The sequence below is a fragment of the Babylonia areolata genome, chromosome 34 (genome assembly GCF_041734735.1).
Source record: "Babylonia areolata isolate BAREFJ2019XMU chromosome 34, ASM4173473v1, whole genome shotgun sequence".
NCBI lineage: Eukaryota > Metazoa > Mollusca > Gastropoda > Neogastropoda > Buccinidae > Babylonia > Babylonia areolata.
Window position 1 is genome coordinate 3,207,549 of NC_134909.1, and position 12,425 is coordinate 3,219,973.

Genomic DNA, 12,425 nt, shown 5'->3' on the forward strand with positions numbered 1-12,425 from the left:
ATGTGGTATTGCATCCCCAACATCAGTGTTACAGCGCCTGTGTCTTTGAAAGTCATTGCATCGCTGGTGTCGTAAAAATTGGAAGGGAGATAAGCCCAACGTAACAACATGGCGACTCGCATACAATCTCTTGAGATTCGCTTGATGTTAAAATTAATCGCGAGGATTTTGTTGGTCGTTACCGTCGTTGTTTTCATACTGTATAAGCTGTATGGTTATGTCACGGTCAGTCAGACTGACGTTCCTGCGTCGAGAAACGACCTGGATGAGACAGTTCAAAGGTTTGACCAAACCAGGAAAAGACCATTTGAACAGACAGAAAGAGAAAGTGACGTGTTCAAAACACAAAACACACAACAGCTGCACGCAATGTGGAACTGGACGAACTCTCCGCACAGTCCAACAGACTCGGTGTTTGTAATGATCCCATTCTGCAAAGCCAGGCACAACGCCAACTTGCAGACCAAATTCCGAACGTGTGTGACTTCCATGTCGGCATTTTCGTCTGCTCATATCGTGCTGTTCATTGCTGGAGACGCTGAAAGCCGAGAAATCGCAGACGACATTGTGAGCGGTCTTCAGAAGAAAAACGTGGAGGTAAGAATTGCATTACGGTAAATAGAAAACAAAATGGTGAAACTGGTTGCTAGACATTTGGTTGCTTTCTTTGAATCGCTGTTTCCAGTCCTGTAAAGAACTAAATCTAAGGAGACGGAGTCGGGGAGGGGGTTGCATGGAGAAGATAAAGTTAAGTGTTATTTTGACTATTTTGTGCTCAGCAGTGTAAAAAATAATATGACAAAACAACAACAACAATAAATACTTAAAGATAGCCATTAAAACTGAGCCATATCCAGACATTTCCTCAACAGACCGATTTCTGCTCAGCAGACATTTCTACTTAAAAGGAGGACAACTTTTCTGGAAAATGTTAACATAATATTTTGTTTTGATGAAGAATAGGACACAACAAGTGTCAACAACTTCTGTTGAAAGTCAGTTTATTCATACACGATACAGTTGCAGTGTGAGGAGTGAACCTTTAAAGGAAATATCACATTCTGTACAAATGCAAATTGATACAGTGCATCATTATACTGGACTCATGTACAAGTTATGTTGGTTTAGTCCATGTGAATGTGTCACTGTGTACATAGGCATTGAAATTTGTTCAGAATGAGGCATATGGCTAGATCTGTTGTGATTAACTGTAAATATTTTGTTGTTGAATTGCTATGTCTAAAACTTTTGTTCAATTGGAGGTCTGGAGAAACAAGACAAAACTTAACACCAAAGTTACAGGATGGTTTTGTTTTGTTTTTTGTTTTTGTTTTTTGTTGCCTCCTTAGGCAAGATACAAATATAGAGAAAGAGTGTTCATGCATTTGTGTGTGTGTGTGTGTGTGTGTGTGATAAAATGTTGGTGCGTGTGTGTTGAACTACATGGATTCCACTGTATGTGTATGAGTGTCAGAGAGAGACAGAGAGAGTGCATACATATTATTAGTTGACAAGCATTATGATTTGAGTTTACAAATTAAACAGACCAGAACATTCTTTTAGTAGAAACTTGGAATCTTTTTTGCTTTATAAGTCCATTGCAGACTTTTGCTCATAGTCATATTCTTTAACCCCTAGGCTGCCTATATGATGAGATAACTTGTCATTGCAAGCATGTATGCTTCGCTGCTACAATGATGAGATAACTCGTCATCAAATTATTCTGACTTTTCCCTGCTTTGCATTCAGTTCATTGACAAAAATGCTGGTAGCTTTAGCTTGGGGAATCTTTCTGGGTTCTATTCATAGCTAGAAACACCATCAACGTCATGAGGCAGTCCTTTATTTGAATGTTTTGGTTGGGTTACTGGCCGCAGTGTTTGCCTGGCTTCTCTCCTCACTCGCTCAACAAAATGTCGGACTGACGCCGTGCTCAAGACATGCAATCGTGGCGAACTAAATCGACCAAGATTGCTTTCATTAGCTGATGCTCAGAAAGAATTGAAGCATAAATTCAAAGGACAAGACAGTGATGAACATTTATAGGACGATTTGATAGAAAATAAAGGAAGCAATCAAGAGAGTGGCCAAGATACGACTTTCAGTGAGTGATGCCGGCTGTACAGGTTTAGCAGATGACATAAAGTGACTGAATTATTAGCAGGACACCGTGTGTGCGATTTTCTTGGCACTCAGCCAACACGGTCTGATGAGAACTGGATAAAGTGACCGTGTGAGAGGGGTGAAGAGGAGGGGGTGGAGACTGAGGGGGCGTGGCTTCTCATCCACATTATCACTTGGAGAAGTCACAATACATTATGCATCTATCTCTTTTTTTCTTCTTATTTTTTCATTGTGGTTGTTCTTGTATGATTTTGTGTGTGCAGATATCCATTTGTCCAGAAAAAATATTTTAGTGCAAATTACCTGACTAATGTTTGTAATGAACAAGTTGAAATGTGACAAAAAACAAAACACTGATTTCAAAACAACAGCATGTCACTAAAAATATATGAAATGGGAAAACATCATATGTTTTGTATTCTTTATTCATTTACCTTTCAGAAAATGTATACTTTTATACGTCTATCACCAATAACAAAGAGCACAGAATTTTTTGAAAATTTTTACCCGTTTTTTGTGGAAAAAAACCCTGGCAAATAGATTTCACTTAAATCTTATTTTCCTGGCAGCAAAAGGGTTAAAACAAATCTTAAAGCGGTCCTTTTCAAGCAATCTCTTTATAATTGAGGCATTTTATTCCATATGTATATTTTATGGATCAGCATCTGTTTCTTATAATCTTAGTTTGATGCATGTTTTATGTGTGTATGTATCTTGTGTGTGTGTGTGTGTTAGTCAACTTAGAGAGTTTGTTTTTATGTGCTTTGTGTCTTACCTGTTATGGTAAGGTGCTTTGAGAGGTTTAAAGCACTATGTAAATGTATTATTATTATTATTATTGTTAGTGCTCTATGAATGTTTTATTGTTAGTGCCTTGTAAATGTTTTAGCTTTACTACTAGTGCTGTATAAACATATAGTTGTATTGTTATTAGCGCTATGAATAATTATATAATTATTATTACAATACTAGCACTGTATAAATGTAATTATCATTATGCATCCTACCTGTTACTAATGAGTGTGTTTACCTGTGGACAGGTGCACCACATTGACGTGCAGGGGCTGGGTGAAGGGATGCGGGACACCATCAGTACCCTGCAGCAACACTTCAGCTCCACTTCCGACAGCTACTACACCCACACCCTCTTCTACCTCTCCACCGCCATCCACCGCCTGGCCCCGCCCTCTCTCCACAGACTCATCATGCTTGACGCCGACCTCAAGTTCAAGGACGACATCCGACGCCTCAACGACCTTTTCGATCGCTTCCTCCCGTCTAACGTGATAGGGATTGCTCACGAAAACCAACCGGTCTACCGTCATGTGTTGTCCATGTACCGACAGTCTCACCCGAACACACGTGCAGGCTCCCCGCCACCGGAAGGTCTTCCGGGGTTCAACAGTGGAGTTTTGTTACTGGATTTGGATCGGCTGCGACGATCAGAGCGTTACAACACTATGTTGGACACGGACATGATTCAGTCGTTGTCGAAAAAGTACTTGTATAAAGGGCACCTGGGGGACCAGGATTTCTACACACTGGTGTCTTTGGAGAATGAGGAGCTGTTCTTTGTTCTGCCATGTGGGTGGAACCGACAGCTGTGTCGGTGGTGGAGGGACAACGGCTACAAGGATGTGTTTGACAGCTACTTCGCTTGTCATGGGCCGATCAGTGTGTACCATGGCAACTGCAATACGCCCATTCCTGACGATTGAAAGCGAGGTTGTTTTGGGTGGGTTTGGTTTTTTTTGGTCCCTTTTTCTCCGTTTACCATGGTTGCTTCAACACACTGTTGACTAATTAGTGAGAGGGTTTTTTTCACCCTTGCTTTGTTTACCATAGAAACTGGAACACACTGTTGACTAGGGAGTGAGAGGAAGGGTTTTTTCCCTTGCTGTCTTTATGGTTTACCATGGTAGCTTCAACACACCATTGACGAAGGAGTGAGAGGAAGGGTTTTTTCCCTTGGTCTGTTTACCATGGAAACTGCAACACACCATTGACAAAGGAGTGACAGGAAAGATTTTTTTTCCTTGCTCTCTTAATGTCCTGTAATATCGTCTCTAATATTTTTGTTTTGTTTTGTTTTTTACCCCAGAGTTAATGTGTGCACAAATTACAATTTGAATTCCCTGTTTTTCAAAAGGTTGGAAGAATGGGTTGCTCAGCAGCTTGTGTTGATTGGTGGTAACCTTGGCCAGTTTCGATAATAATAAGTGGATAAATCAATTACAAGCAAATATTTGTGTAGGTAATGTGATTTATAATATTGTTCTCCTGGCCATAGAAGTTCAAATTTAATTGTGACGCAGTGTGTGTTGGAAAATGTGCACATGTTGTCTTCTTGAAAGTCCAAGTTACTTTTAAATTTTGTGTGTCATGGCATGGTGCATTTTGCATATTTTCACTGTTACAATCTCACACACACACAGTAACACACACATGTGTGTGTGTTCATATTGACATGGTCAGTGAATGACAAGATGACTTGCAGAGTTTTCACTCATTTCAAGAACAGTTTCTGCACATCATTTCCTTGAAGAAGAAAAAACAACAGGAGACTCACTGATTATGTGAGCTTTTGTCTGTTTGGCCTCTTTGTTCACTTAACCAGGAGTGAGAGGTATTGCGTTTGTCACTGGGTTTGTCAGTTTCAGTTACTGCTCAAAAATGGATTCCAAACACTTCCCCTGCCCTCAACCCCCCACCCACCCCCCCATCCTCCCATCTCCTCCACCACCCCTACCCCCTCCTGTTCTTGCCACCATGGATGCGCATGCAGTCACATTTGGTCCAAGAATGAGAACTGAAGAAAAACACGAGATGAAATGCACAGGTAGATTTACGGTCTGGGGTCCTTTTTTAAGGTGCAGCCTGGAGCATGACTGACAGTGAAAGTGGGAAAGTAACTTGTCTCTTTTATTTCAGTGGGAGATGTAATCGTGCACTTTTTATGGCTGTAAAAAGTGGGAACAAATTTGTTTTTTAAAGAAGAAAAGAAAAAAAAGAAGCATTTAATTACTTTGAAATTTAAAGTAAATGAATGTGTTGGTTTTTGTTTTTCTTTCTTAAAAAAAAAAAAAAAAAAAAAATAAATTTCCCATTTTTGTAAATCAAACTTGTCCAACAGTTTTGCATCAACTTTAAATGTATACACTAATACAGTTACATTATTCCATTCCATTCCATTTTAAATTACTCTATTTTATGTATTTTACTGTATAAGTAGTAGATGTTGTTTTTCTTTCGGTTTTTGTTTGTTTGTTTGAACACTGTATCCCAAATACTGACTCACCTGTAACACCCAGTTGCTTCCCTTGCACTAACTTGATTGCAGTGAGAATGTTCAGTTTCACTTTCTCAATTAGTGGTATTACCACTCAGTGCTTTTTGAAGTTTTACTTTTAGCTTGTAGTTAGCCGCTGTGGTGTTCGCTGGTATTTTGAGGGGATTGAGCATGATGTGTGCATTGTGCATGAAGTATGACTTCAATAGTGCATTCAGCTGTTGTAGGGCCAGTCCATAGAAACTGCAGTGCAGCTGCGCTGATAGGGTGCAAAGCATTACTGCGCAAAACTGTACTCCCTTTTTTTTTCTTTTTTCTTTTTTTCACAACAGATTTCTCTGTGTGAAATTCGGGCTGCTCTCCCCAGGGAGAGAGCGCGTCGCTACACTACAGCACCACCTGTTTTTTTTTTAATTTTTTCCTGCGTGCAGTTTTATTTGTTTTTTCTATCGAAGTGGATTTTTTTTAACAGAAATTTGCCAGGAACAACCCTTTTGTTGCCATGGGTTCTTTTACGTGCGCTAAGTGCATGCTGTTTACAGGACCTCTGTTTATTGTCTGATCCAAATGACTAGCGTCCAGACCACCACTCAAGGTCTAGTGGAGGGGGAGAAAATATTGGCAGCTGAGCCGTGATTCGTACCTGTGCACTCAGATTCTCTGTATTCTAGGCGGACGCGTTACCTCTAGGCCATCACTCCACATTAGCTTTTTGGTCACTTGGCAGCCAGAGATATTTTTTATGGGTTTTTTTTTTGTTAATTCTCATCATTCCTTGTGGTATATAAGGCCCCCACCAGATGTCTCCACTGCCGTTGTCTGGGCTGCCCCCCAAGTATAGCATTGCCATTTTGTGCCACCCCCCCTTTCCCCTCCCTGGATTTTCCAGTCAGCTTGAAATACTCTGGCTCTCTCCCTTCCTCTACCCTCCTCTCTCTCCCTATCCCTCACTGCCCCACGCCATCAGTCTGTGGCACCGTTATTTTGATTTTAATGCTGGAACTTGGTGTAGATGGTCATGTTCATTTGATATAGTACTTAGGATATTGTTGCTTGCTAAGGGACATGTTTTTTTGTTTGTTTTGTTTTGTTTTTTCAAATAAAAATGGTTTTGTAACATTCATGTGTAAATGCATCAGTTTGTGTTATTGTTATGCATCTGGGCAGTGTTTAGAAACATTTTCAAACACCTTGAAATCTGTGATCTTTTTGTGGTGGGGGGAGGGAGTGATGATGGTGGTGAGGAAGGTATTTTGTTTCATTTTGTATGACATGAATTACAATGTACAGGTCATGAAAATGTTAAACTGAAACAGTTCGCTGACTACAGTGTATTAGTCTCAAATGTCGGTACTTTGATGAACAATTTTGATAAGCCATTCAAATATGTTGGATTAATTCAATGAATGTCTTTGTATTTTAAAGTTACTCAGCTCGCAAGTGTTTATTTTAGAAATTTTCCAATAATAAAGGAAAATAACAATATAAAGATATAGCCATTTTCTGTTATTTTCATTTTTTTAATTCACTTTTTTTAAGTCAGTGTCTCTTGGAATTGGGCAAGAAGGATATAAGATTTTAACAACAGAAATTAAGATAGACAATATTTGTTTCAGATAGACTCGGATTACCTCCCTTGTCTTAAACCACAGAAGTTCCAATGCAGTATTGCAAGAGCTGAGTGTGTGAGCTGAGTAATATAGACCAGTTGAGAGTTGAAAAGGGTTAAAAGTTAAAGTAAAGAGACATCTTCTTGAACTGTTTACTTGGACTTTGCTTAGGTAATGTATGATATTATATGGGTGCTTTGGAAATGCATGATATTATATTGCTTAAGGTCTTGCGTTGTGTATTTTTGTGAGGCCCAAGGCATTGACAATCGCTTTCATCAGTGTAGACAGGTATGTTTTGTTGTTTTCTTGAAAATCACTGTCCTGTTGTTGTTTGGTTGGCTGGGTTTGGTTTTTGCAGTAGTGCCATTGATCAGATGCGCAGAAATGTTTGGATCAGTCTTGGAACTTGTCAGTTTAATGGGTTATCATCCTGTGCCATTTATATCGGTCCTCTGTCGTAATTACAACTCATTCCATGTGAACTGCATGACAAGCTGCCACACACACATCAACACAAGCAAGCATGCTGGCATGCAAAGTAAACAATCAGGAATCCTTGGAAATCTCTCTCACACACACACACACACACACACCAGAAAGCAACACACTATAGAGCATTACACACACACACACACACACACACACACACACACACACACACACACACACACACACAAGCACACACGCACGCATACACACACACACACACACACACCAAATTGAAAAAAAACACAAACAAAAAAACAGACAAATTTAAGCAATTGTAGAACACTAATAAGTACAAAATATTGTATGAGGGTCTATGTGTGTGTTGAAATTAATGAATGTGTACATTTCTAAATCACCTTGCAGTGAATTGACAATACCAATGACTGAATGAGAAGAATGACTTCAAAAGAATTGTCCATCAATCGGGAAAAATAAAGAATTTTGCTTGTGTTTGTGTGTGTGTGTGTGCGTGCGTACACCCTTTTTTTTTCCTTTTTCCTTCTTTGATTTTTTCAGCTAGTGTAGAATCTCATGCAGCATTTCAAAAAGGAGAGAGGAAAAAAAAAAGAAAAGAAAGAACTTGGACAGTTGGAGAACTTGCATGCAACTGAGGAAAAAAATAATAAAAATAAAAAAGAACTTAAAAAACAAACAAACAAACACTTAATATATAGAGTGGTCTTCCTCAGAAAGATTCACAGAACAAATGTAATCCTTTTGGCGTGTGGAGGATACAGTAACCGTATGTATACACGGAATCACTGCTTAGTCCAACACACCAGAAACACATCAAAGATAAATCTGAAGATTGATTATATAATGATAATAATCTAACAGGATGAGATATAACTTCAGCATACTGGCATGGTAGTTCCAGGTGTAATAACAAGTCAAAACCCTTCCAAAGTTTTATGAATTTACTTGAATTAACTTGCATTTGCTTCCCGGCACGACAAACTGCAGGAATCTGTGGTGGTGAGAATGGATATTAACACTTTCAGCCAGCAGTTTTTGTTGTTGATTTTTCTTCCAGCGCCTAGTGTGATAAGTATTTTCCAAATGTATATTGCCTGGTCTCTGTATCCATGTTCTCAACAACAACAAATCTGAAACATCACACAAATCCATACTCCATTCTCTATTTTTTTCAGGCTTTATGCTGTGTTCTAGCTCAATGAGAAGTTGATTGGTAAGGTGTTATCATTGGTGTTCTGGTTGTTTTTTGTTGTGCAGTCTCTTGGAAATACCTGTCTGTGAACAGTTTGTATTTTGATTCAGCAGCTTTGTTTGATTTTGAATGGTGTGTTAGATAACAGTGTGATGAGACGCTGGGGAATGGAGGAAGATTGTGTGTGTGTGTGTGTCACTGTGTCAGTGTGTGTGTATGTGTGTGGTGTGCACATGTGCGCACTGTGTGTGTGTATGTGTGTCACTGTGTCCGTGTGTGTGTATGTGTGTGGTGTGCACATGTGCGCACTGTGTGTGTGTGTGTATGTGTGTCAGTGTGTGTGTATGTGTGTGGTGTGCACATTTGCACACTGTGTGTGTCAGTGTGTGTGTATGTGTGTGGTGTGCACATGTGCGCACTGTGTGTGTGTGTGTGTCACTGTGTCAGTGTGTGTGTATGTGTGTGGTGTGCACATGTGCGCACTGTGTGTGTGTGTGTCACTGTGTCAGTGTGTGTGTATGTGTGTGGTGTGCACATGTGCGCACTGTGTGTGTGTGTGTGTCACTGTGTCAGTGTGTGTGTATGTGTGTGATGTGCGCACTGTGTGTGTGTGTGTGTCACTGTGTCAGTGTGTGTGTATGTGTGTGGTGTGCACATGTGCGCACTGTGTGTGTGTGTGTGACTGTGTATGTGTGTGGTGTGCACATGCGCGCACTGTGTGTGTGTGTGTGACTGTGTCAGTGTGTGTGTATGTGTGTGGTGTGCACATGTGCGCACTGTGTGTGTGTGTGTGTGTCAGTGTGTGTGGTGTGCACATGTGCGCACTGTGTGTGTGTGTGACTGTGTCAGTGTGTGTGTATGTGTGTGGTGTGCACATGTGCGCACTGTGTGTGTGTGTGTGACTGTGTATGTGTGTGGTGTGCACATGCGCGCACTGTGTGTATGTGTGTGACTGTGTCAGTGTCTGTGTATGTGTGTGGTGTGCACATGCACGCACTGTGTGTGTGTGTGTGTGTGCAGTTCGTGGAGAGATTGCTCTCTTATTTTGCTCTTGTGCCATTGTATGTTTTTTTTTACCTTGAATCTGTCATACCCAGACTTCCACGTCACTTTTTAAATCATGTGCTTTGTAATATTTATATGGATGACCAGTTGATGATTCCAATTTATCCCACGTTATATCAGTTTGTGACTGCTGGGTTAGCAGCCAGTCATGTAATTTGGATTGGGGGATCATATGGAAGTTTTGCCATTTTGTATGAACCTTTTTTTTTATTATTATTATTACTATTCACATCATAGAGCCTTCCATGTAATCTTTTTCTTGGTTTAAAAAAAAAAAAATTTTAATGTACATTTTTTTCTGTATTCTACCTATACATGAAGACTTACTCATTTCTTTATAACATTGATTTCTTTTTTCTTTAAAAAAAAAAAAAAAATTGTTTCATTCATTTTCGTTGGTCTGTTCTGTGGCAAAAAAGATACATTTAATGCATTTTTGGAACAAAGAAGCAATTTTTGCTCAATGTTTACTTTTTGATGCACCGTCTGGCGAATACACAGTTGCAATTTTTGAAGTATGTTCTGTGTTTACTTTTTCAATTGATTAGTAAGGATGAATGATGTACCATCTAGCTAATGATGAAGAGTTCATTGCCCAAGTGGTTGGTGGATTGGTGGCTTGGTTGGCTGTATGGTGATAATTATGCAGCCAAGTGTTTTTCCAGGTTTTGGGGTTTTTTCTTCCTTTTTGGGCTGTGCGGGACCAACATTGACAGCGTTTTCTGTCCGGATACATCCTGTGCAGTCGGCTGGACTGTAAGCAGCAACAATAGGAATAAAGCAGCAATAATGATGATCCCTAGTTGTTTTCGAGGTGTTTTTTCTATTGAAGAAATCTCTATATACTTTGTTTTAATGTGAAGTGCATATACGCTGGAGAGATCTTGTTTAATTTGAATTAGTAACAATGATAGTAATAAAGGAACACTGATGATGATCGCTAGTTGTTTTTGAGGTGTTTTTCTATTGAAAAAATACCTTTACACTTTGTTTTAATGTGAAACGCACATGTGAGATCTGCTTTAATTTGAATTATTAATAATACTAATAGTAATAAATGCCATTTAAAAGATTTGTGTGGTATGAAATCAGAAGGAATTGAATAAAGCAAAAACAAAATTCAGTGTGTTTTCTTTTTGTTTAGTTGATACATTTTGAGTTTGATAGACTGTTGTTGTTTTTTAAGTGCATTTTAAAACTGAAAATAAATGAATAAATAAAATAAAGGATGAACATTTGATATTTAGTAAAGAAATAAATATTGTAATACTTTCTTTTATTTTTGAAGGATATTTTCCCACAGAATTGGACAGTTCTGTAAGTTTTACCCAGTGAGAAATGTAGCTGCAAACATTTTTATACACACTGGTTTCCACTCCTTCCTCAGTCTTATACCTCTCTCTCTCTCTCTCTCTCTTGCTCTCTGTCTCTGTCTCTCACTTTGTCTGTCCCTCTCTGTGTTTGTATGTCTCTATCTCTCTCTCTCTCTCCTGTCGTCACATACATTCATGAAAAAAGCACACACACAAACACGCACGCACGCACAACAATAACAGTAGTAACAGCAACAACAACCCAAAATTGGTTGCATGCGTGTGCGCACATACGCACACACACACACACGCACACACTTTATCTTACACATATTACATTCATCACATATCCATATTATTCAATCACTCATGCTTAGTCAAAGACATCACACACACACACACACAAACACAAACACACGCACACACACACACACACACACACACACACACACACACACACACACGCACAAACACACACACACACACACAAACACACACACACACACACACACACACACACACACACACACACACACACACAGACACACACACACACACCTCTGCACACAGTGTTTTATTAAATATTTGTGGAAACAAACCCATTGTTCATATTTACTTTTGAATCAATGGATTTGAACTAACCTGTACATTCCAAGTCCCACATACACAGCTGTACCTGGGTATATCTACTGCAGTCCCATCTCTATCCACACATAACTACCAATGCTAGGTTGCCGGGAGGCCACACACCAGAGGAGACCCTGCACTGTTGCAGTGGTGTTTGGTAATGTCGGTTCTGATTGAACATTGCGTTTGCAGGAGATGTCTTGGAAGCCCAGTGTAGCATCCCAGACTGTCCGCCACCCGGAAATGTCCCCAGGGGACAATTTTACCACTGGAAATGTTCCCTGGGGACTTTCTCACTGTTCATAATGTCCCGTGTGGACATTTTCAGCGGCCAAAATGTTCCGTTTTGCATTTTAGCCTCGTTTTGAAATGCCCCCCTTACCCTGAAAATGTCCTCACACGCCCAGCTTTTCTCCAGCAGAACATTTGCTACATCTGCGAGCGCGCGGTGTGTGTACGTGCGTGTACATGTGTATGTGTGTACGTGCGCGCCCATATGTATGAGTCTGTACCTATATCGGTGTAGGTCATGTGGGCACGCGCACACGTGTGCTTGTGTGTGTGTGTGTGTGTACCTGTGTGTATATGTGTGTAACTATATTGGTGTTAGTCGTGTCAGCAGTCAAAACACGGTCCTCTACACACACACACAGACTCACTGACAGAAGCACACGCACACGCACCTACACATACACATGAGCGAACGTGTAAAATACTTGTTATATTCATAAGCATGA

At 39.9% G+C, this 12,425-nt stretch overlaps 2 protein-coding genes across 3 annotated transcripts in view; both read left to right on the top strand.

Annotated features, from left to right (window-relative positions):
* The window catches only part of LOC143277663 (conserved oligomeric Golgi complex subunit 8-like), a 48,118-nt gene that overhangs the window by 4,623 nt on the left and 31,070 nt on the right, over nt 1–12,425 (top strand). The window lies entirely within an intron of this gene.
* LOC143277522 (xyloside xylosyltransferase 1-like) lies at nt 117–4,164 on the top strand. Its single transcript, XM_076582390.1, has 2 exons — nt 117–597; nt 3,165–4,164. The coding sequence occupies exons 1-2, from the start codon at nt 145–147 to the stop codon at nt 3,840–3,842; spliced, it is 1,131 nt and encodes a 376-aa protein (XP_076438505.1). The 5' UTR covers nt 117–144; the 3' UTR covers nt 3,843–4,164.

Coding starts and splice junctions, on each gene's coding strand:
- LOC143277522 (XM_076582390.1), top strand. CDS start 145: ATGTTAAAATTAATCGCGAGGATTTTGTTGGTCGTTACCGTCGTTGTT. Junction 598..3,164: donor TTCAGAAGAAAAACGTGGAG/GTAAGAATTGCA, acceptor ACCTGTGGACAG/GTGCACCACATTGACGTGCA.